Genomic DNA, 13413 nt, shown 5'->3' on the forward strand with positions numbered 1-13413 from the left:
AAACGATACGCGTGTCTGGCGTAAATACAAAATTTAATCCTGGTTTCTATTAATATGGTTTTATTTTCAAAGAGATTTTGAACTCTTTTTTTTTTAAATTGCATGATAATTTTAGTACCTTTATAGATTTTGATAACTCATGGGCAATATTTATAACTCTTTTACCCCTGTTGTCTGATTTCCTTGATAGTTTGTATGATTGCAAAATTTGTAAGGATCTTATCTTAACAGTGTATTTGTAATTTACATTGGTCATCTACCTTTATTATACATGTATATGTACAGAATTTTCAAAATACCCTATCAATTTAGAATTAAGGCAACATTTGAGGTACAACAACTCTTAGACTAGTAAGCATATCAGCATATGCTGAATTGAGTTATTTTCTTAATAATAGAGAATGTTGATATTTCAAATATACAAAGTTAATTTATCAATATAATGGAATTTGATCCAACTGTCATACCAGTGAAAGATTTAGCTAGACCTAAAACGAGGTTTAATCCACCATTTTCTACATTTGAAAATGCCTGTACCAAAGTCAGAAATATGATAGTTGTTATCCATTCGTTCGATGTGTTTGAGCTTTTGATTTTGCCATTCGATTAGGGACTTTCCTTTATAAATTTTCCTCGGAGTTCAGTATTTTTGTGATCTGACTTTTTATCTATTCTAGCTTTCAAGAAAGACATTCTGTTTTTTTTTAAAGCAAAATCAAACATATTTTTGACTATGGTGAGTCAAAACTAAGAATTGTGACTTTCTATTTACTTTCTAATTATCAAATCATATAATCTGACAGAAATAAAATAAACTACCTAACAACCTGGTATTTTGTAAGATCAATATATAGTTGAGATTTTTGTAAAGTTTTATGAAAATCCAAATTGATTTGAAAAGTTATAGAAACTTTAGAAAGGTGATTATCTGAATTGAGTCCAAACTTAAACTTCTACCTTTTTTTACCTTTTAAATCAATCCTTATATTTGATCGTAATAGACCAAACTACCAAATTACCTGATTGGAAGATATTACTGACTCCTTATTATATATAAAAATAAGATATGGCATGATTGCCAATGAGACAACTATCCACAAGAGACACCGAATTTAACGACTATAGGTTATCGTACGACCTTCAACAATGAACAAAGCCCATACCGCATAGTCAACTTCAAAAGGCCCCGAAATGACAATGTAAAACAAATCAAACAAGAAAACTAACGGTCTAATTTTAGTACGAGTCTGTGAAACTTTTGATTTTTTGAAAAACTAAGGCTTTTTCACCTCAGGAATAGATTACCTTAGCTGTATTTGGCAAAACATTTCGGAATTTGGTCCTCAGTGCTCTTCAACTTCGTACTTTATTTGGCCTTTTTAACTTTTTTTTATTCGAGCGTCACTGATGAGTCTTTTGTAGACGAAATGCACGTCTGGCGTAAATATAAAATTTAATCCTGGTATCTATGATGAGTTCGTTTGATTGTTTTTGAGCAATTTGAAAACTATTACATGTCCTTCACTCTTTAAGTTTTTAAAATTGCATCGTGATCAATTATGCATATCGGTACACAAGGACATTATTCTATAAATAACCGAAACTCAGTAATTGTGTTATGTATAAAAAGGCACAGGTAATCACGTTGTCAGTCGCTTTACTTGTTGTTTTGAATGTTTAAAAGAATTATTTAGGTTGACACGGTTATGAAAACCGAGGGACACATCGCACATGCTGATTTTCCTCAGTTGTACAGTTGCGCTAAGGTAGACCATGCATACCAATTCTCACTGTTGCACGATAGCAGAATGTAAAGAACAATAGTCAAGGGGATTATTTTAAGGGAAAAAAGCAGCTAAGATTATGAAATCAATTATTTGTGCATGTTAATATATATTTTAGTTTCTAAACATTATTTAATGGCGATGTGAGCTATACATAAACTATAATGACAGGCAACGCTTTGACCAACATATAAAACGCCTTACTTCTAAATTTCAAACAGCGCATGCCTCTTACAAGTGAATTGTCTTCTACAATAGACATATTATGTCATAACAATAAATTTTAGCTTCTATCACGAAAGTCTAGCTAGATAAAGGAATTTTTACTCAATAAATCTAAGAACATATTATGACAAAAATGAATTAATATGATAAACGAAACCAACGAACAGAGTCAGAAAAAAACGTCAAGTATACATGGAATTGACGCTTTTGAGATTAATTGACTATCTACGCTGAACATGCTATATAAGAAAAAGAGCAACAAAATAGATATACATATGATAATGCTGTATTTGGAAATGCATGTATAACAGAGGAACTTAAGATCATAAATACGTATACAAACACTACGACAATAACACAGAAAGGCGTCTACATGTCAACATACAAACGCTCTCCCCAAAAATAATATGTTTATTCAGCATGTATGGCATTGAGGGTTAGAACGATAAAGGCCTTATCTTATTCCAATATCGATCAAATCCATCATGCGTTCAAGTCAAATAGAACGCTTTAAAAGTAACGTTGGAATGTATTCTTGAAAAAGGCACAAACAGACCTTGAAAAATTTCAAATCTTACAAATTTAGCCTTTTCCTGTTTGAATGTTTTACACTAGTAATTTTGGGACCCTTTATAGCTTGCTGTTTGGTGTCAGCCTAGGCCCCATGTTGAAGGCCGTACCTGTAATAGTTTACAAATTAAGACTAGATTGAAAGTTGTTTCATTGACACTCATACCACGTCTTCTTATATTATATATTGAATGGTATATAGAGCTGTTTACGACAAACTAAGTGAAAGATTTTAATCAAATATTTTATTTATTTTAAAAATGTATTATAAGCATCATATTGCAAATTATAGTTTGTCGACGTTTGTGCTAGCGCTGTTTCTTGTTCTAAAAACGTATGGATTTCACGGCCTGCTTTCTTTGTTCTTACTAGGAAATTGAAATGTATGCTAGCTTTGTGGTCATTGGGTCTTTGCATTCGAAATAAACACATTTATTCTAAAACCAGTTGTTGGCATGATACGGGTTATGTTCTTATATATTTTATTATGGTGTGATACTAAACCCCCAACAGGAGGGATGGTTTTTGACATTTATATGATGAAGACAAAATCTTTCAATTAGTTCAATGAGGTCTGGGTTGGAATGTCAGTAGCTCCTAGTAGTCCTTTGTTAATGTATTTACCATTGTAGTTTTGCTTAGTTTCTGTTATCACCTATTCTGACATCGGACTCGGTCTTTTTTTAAATCATTAAAACCGAGTTCAACTGTGCGTATTGTTGTGTGTTTCGTTGTTTTATATTGATTAGAGGTATAGGGGAGGTTTTGAGATCTCACAAAACATATTTGACCCAGCCGCATTTTTGCGCATGGCCCTAGAGCCTCTGCATTTTGTTAGTCTTGTATGTTTTTTTAATTTTAGTATATTTATATGTACTGGAGTTTAGCATGATGTCCATTCGCACTACTGTGCCCTTCATAATAGACAATCCGTCCCCATTTTTAGATATATTGAAACATCGTCTTTAAAAAAAAAAATGTGATTAAGAATCTCAAAATCTGAATTGGAAATTTAGAATTAAGTGACAAAAAGATTTGTTTCTTGTTTCAATATTTTCTTGAAATGAATGGCGATAGTCAATGAAAAAGGAGATATGATAAACGCGATAATATCAGTTTTTCAATTTTAAGCTAATCGTTATCTACCCAGCCCACTGCTTTTATGTGAATCAGTTGATCAGATAGATATATTCATTTTAGCAGTTCCACCAACAGTTGTTTATCCCTGTTACATTGCTAGAGCAGTTTCTACGTATTTAATTCAGTTTAAATCCGTAAGAATATCTTTAATATAAAGAAGCTCTGGTTTGTGTGTATCTTATAAACTGAGAGTGCGGGGACAAATGCATACATGATTTCCTGAGTTATGAAACACCAGCTTATATTAAAACGACCGGTTATTGTGTTATCTACCATGTTCAAATCTTTTATTTCTTTTTGTAAGTGCCTTTGAAATAGCTGTCAGTAAATGCAAGTATTCTAAGATATGTAGGGATGTGAAAGTCTGAAACTGAACGATTAAAGCAAAGTTTGAAGTGAAGTCTAAATTTATTGTATATTGGTTCGTACAAGTTCCCGAGACCAAGTTGACAATAAAAGATGCCATCGTTGATGCATTTTGAAAATATTTTGGTTTCATCGTTCTTTAACATCAATATTGAATTGAACGCCACTTATTTGTGCACACAAAAAAGGGCTACGTCCACTCTGTGTTTTAATTATAAAAGTACATGAGCTAACTTAAAGCCTTTTTCAATTAATTTTAATAGTTCGTTGAACAGTTACACCACTGTCCTAGGTTAGGGGAGGGTTGGGATCTCGCTAACATGTTTAACACCACCACATTCTGTATGTATCTGCCTTTTTCAAGTAAGGAGCCTGTAATTCAGTGGTTGTCGTTTGTTGCTGTGTTAAATATTTGTTTTTCTATAATTTTTTTGTACATAGATTATGCCATTAGATTTCTCGTTTGCCAGAATTGTCATGTACATTTCCATTTTGGGGCCTTTTAAAGCTGACTATGCGGTATGGGCTTCCCTAATTATTGAAGACTGTTCTGTGATTTATAGTTGGTAATTTTTGTCATTTGGTCTCATTTGATGAAGAGTTGTCTCATTAGCAATCACATCACAACTTCTATTTTATAGCTACTCTTTCGCATATACTCTTAATTTATTGTTCCTAAAATTTTAAAATGCTAAGAAATACTTCAGTTTTCATACCCTCGTCAGAGTCTTATATTCCTCTTTATTGTGCTATATCAGGTAAGGTAAACCATGTTGTTATCCATTCGTTTGATGTGTTTCAGCCATTTGATTAGGGACTTTTCGTTTGAATTTTCCTCGGAGTTCAGTATTTTTGTGATTTTACATCTTTACTATTTTTTCAATATGTCTTATGTTAAATTTAAAAAGGAAAGTATGACTTTTTTTGTCTGCAATATCATCGAAAATGTGATTCCTGTATTTACGGTTGACTTACAAAACTCTGACGGCGCTCAATTTTACTTCCTTTTTTAAAACTTTTTCAGTTATTGGTAACTGTAGCTTTTCTCATAATACATTATTCATATACAGTTACTTTAAAATGTAAAAGCAGACATTTCATCGTTTGAGGTAATGAATTCGAAATAGAAAGTAGAACAGACTGCAGATCCTTAAAGAGCAGTGAAATATATTTAATGTACCTTGTTGATGTAAGTCATTTACTTGAGAACCCTTAGGAAAATTTGTTGTACCTAATGAAAAAAACCGACTATTTATATATGTATTTTTTTTTTATTTAAAGGTACATTTAACGAGAAAAGAAAGTACGTCCACTATCAGCTAAAAGAGGGAACTAAAATCAGTTTTTTGTAAAATCTGAAAACTGGAATTACAACCTTATTACGATTACGGCCGGCAACAGCCATTAGAACATGCACATGTAGGTACAAATACGTAATTTATTTATAGAAAACGATTACACGAGACAATCGCATTGTGTATGAATCAAAACTTAACAGATAAAATTGAGAATGGAAATGGGGAATGTGCCAAAGAGACAACAACCCGACCATAGAAAAAAACAACAGCAGAAGGTCACCAACAGGTCTTCAATGTAGCGAGAAATTCCCGCACCCGGAGGCGTCCTTCAACTGGCCCCTAAACAAATATATACTAGTTCAGTGATAATGAACGCCATACTAATTTCCAAATTGTACACAAGAAACTAAAATTAAATAATACGAGACTAACAAAGGCCAGAGGCTCCTGACTTGGGACGGGCGCAAAAATGCGGCGGCGTTAAACATGTTTGTGAGATCTCAACCCTCCCCCTATACCTCTAGCCAATGTAGAAAAGTAAACGCATAACAATATGCACATTACAATTCAGTTCAAGAGAAGTCCGAGTCTGATGTCAGAAGATGTAACCAAAGAAAATAAACAAAATGACAATAATACATAAATAACAACAGACTACTAGCAGTTAACTGACATGCCAGCTCCAGACTTCAATTAAACTGACTGAAAGAGTATTTTTTGGGAGGAAATAAAAAATGATAAACTTAAATTGGATTTAATCAAAGATAGGATGCGAGTGTTCCCGAATATTCCTACCTGAGATATAATAAGACTTTTCTCATGAACATTGACTGATTGGTATTTGATTTCTTTTGCCTTCGCCAAATAACCCTATGTCGCGGCGATCTCGTGAAATAAACTGATTGAAGGCGTGTTGCTCCAAGAATGTAAGTACTATATTGGTATATATAGCACATCCGTGATCGAAGTGATGAAAACAAATAAAATAGCAAGTAAGTTATATATTCTTATCGCTAAAAAAATACAGTAAAGATAAACAAGAGAAATACTAGTAACTCGTCATATATACCAAGATATTGTACGACAGTCTACAAAAATCTCAACAGTGACGCTCGAATATAAAAAAAGATATGGAGTTAAAATGTTGAATAAATCATTAGATAAAAAGTTGTTTAGTTATACGACATTGTATAAGTATATTTGGTTCGTGAACTTTTTGTAACAAACTATATAAAAAAGGATTTTAATTCAACTATAAAAGCTTATTATCTCTTTTGGATATAGTTTATAACAAAAAAAAATGTTAAATAGGAATCAGATGTCAGACTAATTACTACAGTCATGTTAAATTGATATATCCAAAGTACTTTTAAACATACAAGCATGATAAGTTACCGTAAATCGGTTATGTCACTAGAGTTTGGTAAAATTGTGCACGTAACCTAGGCTCGTTGAACAATAACTGAAACATATAAAAAATGATGCATTTATCTCTTTTATTTTAAGTATACAATATTATTCCATTGAGATTCAAATTTTCTTTTCTTTTGTCTTACTGATGTGAATAACATTGAAAATATTTTGTGCTGCTATAAATTATTGTCTTGTTTAATTTACCGAAAGATTTTCCGTGTGAAGTTACCTTAACCGTATGTGTCACCTCACGTTAGAAATTCGGCAGCCTCACAGCTAATTTTTTGTAGTCAATTCTAAAAATAAATATGTAAAGTGGAGCGAAAGAGTATCCTTTGTATGTATCGTGGATAGTTGTTTCCTTACCGTTATAAAATGACCACACACACATAGATATATTAATGCATATATTAAAGATACATGTACTTGTAAAAAATAACCTTTTTGGGAGCTTCGAACTAATCATCAATGTAAGTAAATATTGTTTGAAAACACTGTTAAATTTTTTAACTACCTTTCCAGGAGAGTACAGTGGAGGAAATGAACATTGTTGATGAGGATGATGTTGAAGTGGAACGATTTAAAGAATATGACAGTAGTTTGACAGACCATCATAGAGGACTTTTCGAGGAGGTCAATATACCAAACCGCAGAAGGTACCTGAAGTGGTGCATACCGGTAAACATATATAAGCTATTCTAAATATTTGAAAATCGTTTTTTTATGAAAGTGAAAAGATCCACAAAATTGTGTCCTTTTAATTGCAGACATGTTCCTGTATTGTAATAAATCAAAGTATATATGGTATGATACTAAACCCCTAACGGGAGGGATTGTGCCTGTTATTCATTTGATGAAGACATAATCTTTTAATCAGTTTAATTGAAGTCTGGAGCTGGCATGTCAGTTAACTGCTAGTAGTCTGTTGTTATTTATGTATTATCGTCATTTTGTTTATTTTCTTTGGTTACATCTTCTGACAACAGACTCGGAATTCTCTTGAACTAAATCTTAATGTGCGTATTGTTATGCGTTTACTTTTCTACATTGATTAGATGTATAGGGGGAGGGTTGAGATCTCATAAACATGTTTAACCCCGCCGCATGTTTGCACCTGTCCCAAGCCAGGAGCCTCTGGCCTTTGTTAGTCTTGTCTTCTTTTTAATTTTAGTTTCTTGTGTTCAATTTGGAGTTTAGTATGGCGTTTATTATCACTGAACTAGTAGATATATTTTCACTGCATTGAAGACCTGTTGGTGACCTTCTCCTGTTGTTGGTCATGTTGTAGTCTCTTTGACACATTCCCCATTTCCATTCTCAATTTTATATTCCAACAAATTACATCGCACTTCATTACCTTACTCTTGATTTCTGGTTTCAATAATCAATAATTCAATGATTATAGTTTTTATATTTACCCGAGGGAAATTGCTTTAAAAAATAATTTTTATAAAATACTAAAAGTGTACTTTTTCTAAAGGAGTAGGCCCGGTAAGACTCCTTTTAGGCCCTAAATATAGCGTCTTTACAAAGTTGCTCTTTAATAGATATGTATATTAAGTTCGGAAGTTTCTTATTACAAACATCGATATAAAATCTGTATTTGTAGATGATGTTTATAGCGGTCATAGAGTTAGCACGGATCCGTGTAACTTATTAGCTTTTTTAAATAACCTAAATCTGAAAGATGATACATTAAACACTGTAGTAAGTTGTTTAAACATTGCCTTCATCCGTAAAAACTGATTTTGTTTTAAATAAATGTAAATATAACAACAAATGTATTGCTAATAATATGAACACTTCTGGTTCTGTGTCATACTTTGACTTTAAATTAATATTTGGAAATATGTACTGATTCAATGTTCTGTTTGAAAAAAAATAATGATTTACTTGTTTGAATTTACTTTAACCTTGCTTTGAGTAGATGTGAGTACTCTTGAATTGATAACTTGTGGATTAAGTAAGTTTTATTTTCAAGCGATCATCTATTTGACAGGCCCGAAAACTCGTGTAAACATATAAAAATAACACATGTCTTGAATATAAACATTTTGTGTTTTAGAGTTAAAAGTTTTTAATACTAATTTCTAAGAAAAACACGACCTTTAACACAGTCATAAACACTTTCTTCATCTAAACGTGTTGGTCCGAGAACACAGTTATTTCGTAACTGCATTTCTTTTAGATAATAAATGTAAATTAAAAGAAATCCCAACTGCGCTGTCTCAATTATATTTGTACAGTGTGTTGGACTACTTTCAGGACAAATTATATCACAATTATTTAAAACTTCATCAGCTCTAACTCACAATATGGACAATTTTATGTTATGGGTGTCTTGAAATCTTAAGACAGCTTCAGTCATTCTAATTTTAACCTTTGTCAGCTGGACTAAATCACTACTTTACTTTAAAATTCATGATCCAAATGTTTTGACAATGTCATTTCAATCCTCTCCTTGCTATTTGAAGTATAAAACATGAAAAAATAAATTTGAAAGGGGTATAAAAAAAATGTTTTGCAACACACTGTTCACACTATGACCTATATTAGACAACGAAAATAAAAGGATGGTAACCGTGTTCCCAGACCTATTACGAAACTAAACATTTTAGAAATATGTGTGCAAACAATATACATGTATTTAGAATAATGTTTACGATATAAACACCATTTTTTTTTTAGCTTACATGTAGTGAAGTTATAGGAAAAACATTTGCAAATTTGATCCTAGTGCTCTCGTTGTTTGATCACTGAAAAAATATTCTAGTCATAATCTGTGTTACATAGCCAATAGCAGGCTTCAATGAGATAATCTTACCGCAAAATACGTCTAAATCTCTGTTATTAACTCGTGAACCTGTTTGTAATAAATAACATAACTGAAAATATCACAAAGTGTTTTGTTTGGAACTGAAAGTTTTGCCAATTTCAAATCCCAGTATAAACCTAACCAGTCAATATCTTGCGATAAGTTCCAGTTGCACTTATCTTTGTTAGTTACACACCCCGAATTAATTAGGTCTGTTTTCAATTTTTGAGAATGTAAAGTACATAAATCAGACGTTTCGGCTACATCAAACCCGTTGTCTAAATACACAACTACTTTTAACCCGTCTTTCCGCCAATTTTGAACTACAGGTCTTATAACTTAAGTAGCTATGTAACCACTTGTTCTCAGGCCAAATGGAAGTACCGTAAAAATATAAAACTTGTTTTTCCATTGAAAACCTTAATATTTTCTGTATGCATTGGAGGCGTCTTTGTGATGATAGCCCGAATTTAAATCAAATATAAAACCAAAACTCTCAGATTTAATATATTGACTGACTGTTTTCAAATCTTCAAATTTAATTCTACTCAAAACTACATGCTCATTAGCATGACGTAAATTCAATACTTACCTTTCTTTACTTTTCGAACTGATAGATACCGTAAACGGATTTATTACGGAAACAACCTAAGCTGACACTGAAATAACAAGATCTTCAATTGCTGAATCTACAAATTTTTCATGCATGAATGCAGATTTATTATTATGTAAAGTTACACTATCTGGTTCATTTCCCATTGCAATTTTATACCCATTTACAATTACATCAATAATGAAATTAGACGCTCCAATAGTTTGCCAAACATTTTTGTAATTTACCTTTCATATGAATATTATTGAAACTCTCTTCATAATCGCAATAAGAACTAAACATATTTAAGTTATCATGTACTTGAAAAATGTCACTGTGTGGTCCATACTGTTCAAATGGCACCTCCTCTGTACCCAGCTGTTTTGACCTTGCTTCGGCAATCTCTAGCCCAGTGCCCGAAGTTGGCACATGAGTAGCACATGTCTTCAGCCTTGCCTTGTCAACTCGGGCCAGCTTGGCCTTGACTGCTACGAAAGGGCTGTTTTGTTGAATAAGTAGGAATAAAGCTCCCGGCGTTATGTGTACCTTGACTTGGTGCTCCTGCTGCTTGAGCGGGTTTTTTATGGCCTTGTTTTTTCTCCGTCTTCGCCGACATGATCTTCCTTACTGCTCGACTTTCCGCCGCACTGATACGTTTTTCATCCTCTGAATTACTGGCGACATCGTCTGAAAGATACTCTTGAACTGTGTTCAAGCCACTCTCCGACTTATCGGCTTAAGTATTTGAATCCACTCTTCAAGAAGCTTCGTATGTCTAGTGGGCCTTTTGCTGTCAATATACGGATCTTTCAATACTGTCGACTACGTCAGACTTCAATTCGAATTGTATCTGGTTACCTTTGAAACGAAACGTAGTCTCAACTTTCTTCACCTTGTTAGCCAGACTGTGAATTTTGTCGTCAAAGTTTCTCTCGATACCAGCCAACTTCATGTAAGTCTTGAAAAAGGAAATCAAATCTGCATTATTTACATCTTTTTCGGAATTTCCGTCTGGTTTAACGGACTCCATTCTGGCTACTTCACTGACAAACATTATATCTATTCCTATAACACAAATACGTATTTGGATTCGAGCGTCACTGATGAGTCTTTTGTAGACGAAACGCGCGTCTGGCGTAAATAAAAGTTAATCCTGGTATCTATGATGAGTTTATTTACTCGTTAGATGGTCTCCATCCTTGTCGATAACTTTTCTCGTGCACGCATGACTTTAAATTCTATTTTGTTATTACAATTAGCCTGCTACCTGTATTCGAAAAATCATACGCCTGTCGTACATAAATATATTTATTTCGACCACATTTTCAGTAGACTGCTTATAGAAGTGAAGCCTTTAAATAAATTGTGTTGCGTTTTGGGCAAAAACTATTGTAGACAATGAGAAACTATGCACAAAAATAATCAGAAACCCCCAAAAAAGAGAGATTTCAATCATGAATTAAGTTATTTTCTATTTGTTGAATATATACAATTGTACATGTGAGCGACAAAGGTTATTAAGGGCCTCTTGTTTGTGCTTTATTACCATTAATTCATTCATAGAAAAGGGGCAAAATATAAATTCAATTATATATCGTAAATTTCTACTTTTTAGATTGTAGTCTTTTTAATTCTTGGAATAGCTGCTGTTGGGATAGCTGCTGATCTTGGTCTTTTTTCATCTAAGACTACGCCAACTACGCAAGAAATAACAGGTGATAAAACAGGTACGTTGATCTCAGTGTTCTCGTTCATTTTTTTGTTTTTTGCAAATCCATTGACATTCATGTGACTTTCATGTCATAAGACAGTGATAGGTTCTCGATAAAAGATTTGAAATATTGTACTAAATCGCGATCGGTTTGTTCGTAAAAAAATGTGTCTACTTTAATGAAATAATAAATGTAACATCTTTTCAGGAATTTTCTCTAACCGGATCGTCAAAACTAAAACATTTCAATAACAGCATAGGTTTTTTTCTGCACATTTGCGTTGTATGTCGGTACGAAATACGTTTTCTCTGTAATTTGCACAAACGTCCATCGTGCATTACTACGCATTTCCGAAATAGGTCCATGACCAAGGTGAACCGATTTGAGTATTATGTAAACAAATAAAATGCATTGGTGCTAGCATAAGGAATATAAATTATGAACGGTACCCATAAAAGTATTGTATCCGACCTGTTACAGTGCCATCAACAAACGTCAAATTTAAGTGTTGCCTATGCCAATTTCATCATTTGCAGTGTACTATTAAAATGACATATCTATAAGTTAGCAGTTAGGATTATTTAGTTTTTGTTATGTCGGGCCTTTATAATTGACTTTACAGTATGTGGGGTTTTGCTAATAATTAATGACCTTTGCGGTAACATAATTTCGGTCCGTATACGGGCGTTTTTCAATAAAAACGTATTTTCTTGTCCTAGCCACTTTAAAAAAAAATGTGTTTGGTCTTTGGAAGTAATTTTTTGTGCAGTCAGTACATTGAATTAGATTTAACATTTTTAAGCAAAGAAACAGTTAATTTTGTAAAGGAATTGCTAATTTATTGATTCCTGAATGGTCCAAAACAACCAAAATGGCATGTCCCTAGACCGCCTGTTCAACATTCATACTCTAAAATATCGTAAAAAAATGTAGAAATAAATGTTGTTTTGACTTAATATAACTTCTTTAATAATTCAAAAGTATGTTTAGAGCCAACATATTATAATAAACAGCTTTTAACATAGGATTTTTAATTTCAGAAGGTGTGTCCCTAACAAAATGTCCACTACGAAACGAAGTCATTAAAATTTGATAATACACCGTTTTATAAAATCAATGTAATTTTTGTTTGCAAGAGATATAAACATTAGGGTCTTACAAAAGAAGTGATGCTTTTATAACGGCAATTAAATTGTTGGTAAAAACAATTGAGCACATCAAATGGACCAGAGTGATACCGTATTTTTGTAAATGTCCACTACGAAACGGGTCAAATCTCCATCAGTATCTGGTTTTAAAATTATGAAAAAAATATCAGTGTACAGCTTAATACATGCTTTGATGAATACAATCAGTCTTGTTACTTTTGCAATGAAGGGATTGTGGGAAAAATAAAACATGTGAATACGTCCCCTACGAAACGGTCACCTACGAAACAAGTATGGGAGAAAAACGTTTCGTAGGGGACACTACCACTACCATGCAGTCTTTTTTTACT

General features: G+C 32.7%; 1 protein-coding gene across 6 annotated transcripts in view; it reads left to right on the top strand.

Annotated features, from left to right (window-relative positions):
* Positions 1-13413, top strand: part of LOC143064911 (uncharacterized) — an 89215-nt gene that overhangs the window by 55332 nt on the left and 20470 nt on the right. For all 6 annotated transcript variants that reach the window (XM_076238121.1, XM_076238118.1, XM_076238123.1 and 3 more), the window contains exons 2-4: positions 5367-5504; positions 7319-7474; positions 11819-11930. In XM_076238121.1, the coding sequence (XP_076094236.1) occupies positions 7337-7474; positions 11819-11930 (250 nt within the window). In that variant the 5' untranslated portion in view covers positions 5367-5504; positions 7319-7336. The remainder of the gene's footprint in view (positions 1-5366; positions 5505-7318; positions 7475-11818; positions 11931-13413) is intronic.

Source organism: Mytilus galloprovincialis, chromosome 2, assembly GCF_965363235.1.
Source record: "Mytilus galloprovincialis chromosome 2, xbMytGall1.hap1.1, whole genome shotgun sequence".
Classification (NCBI taxonomy): Eukaryota; Metazoa; Mollusca; class Bivalvia; order Mytilida; family Mytilidae; genus Mytilus; species Mytilus galloprovincialis.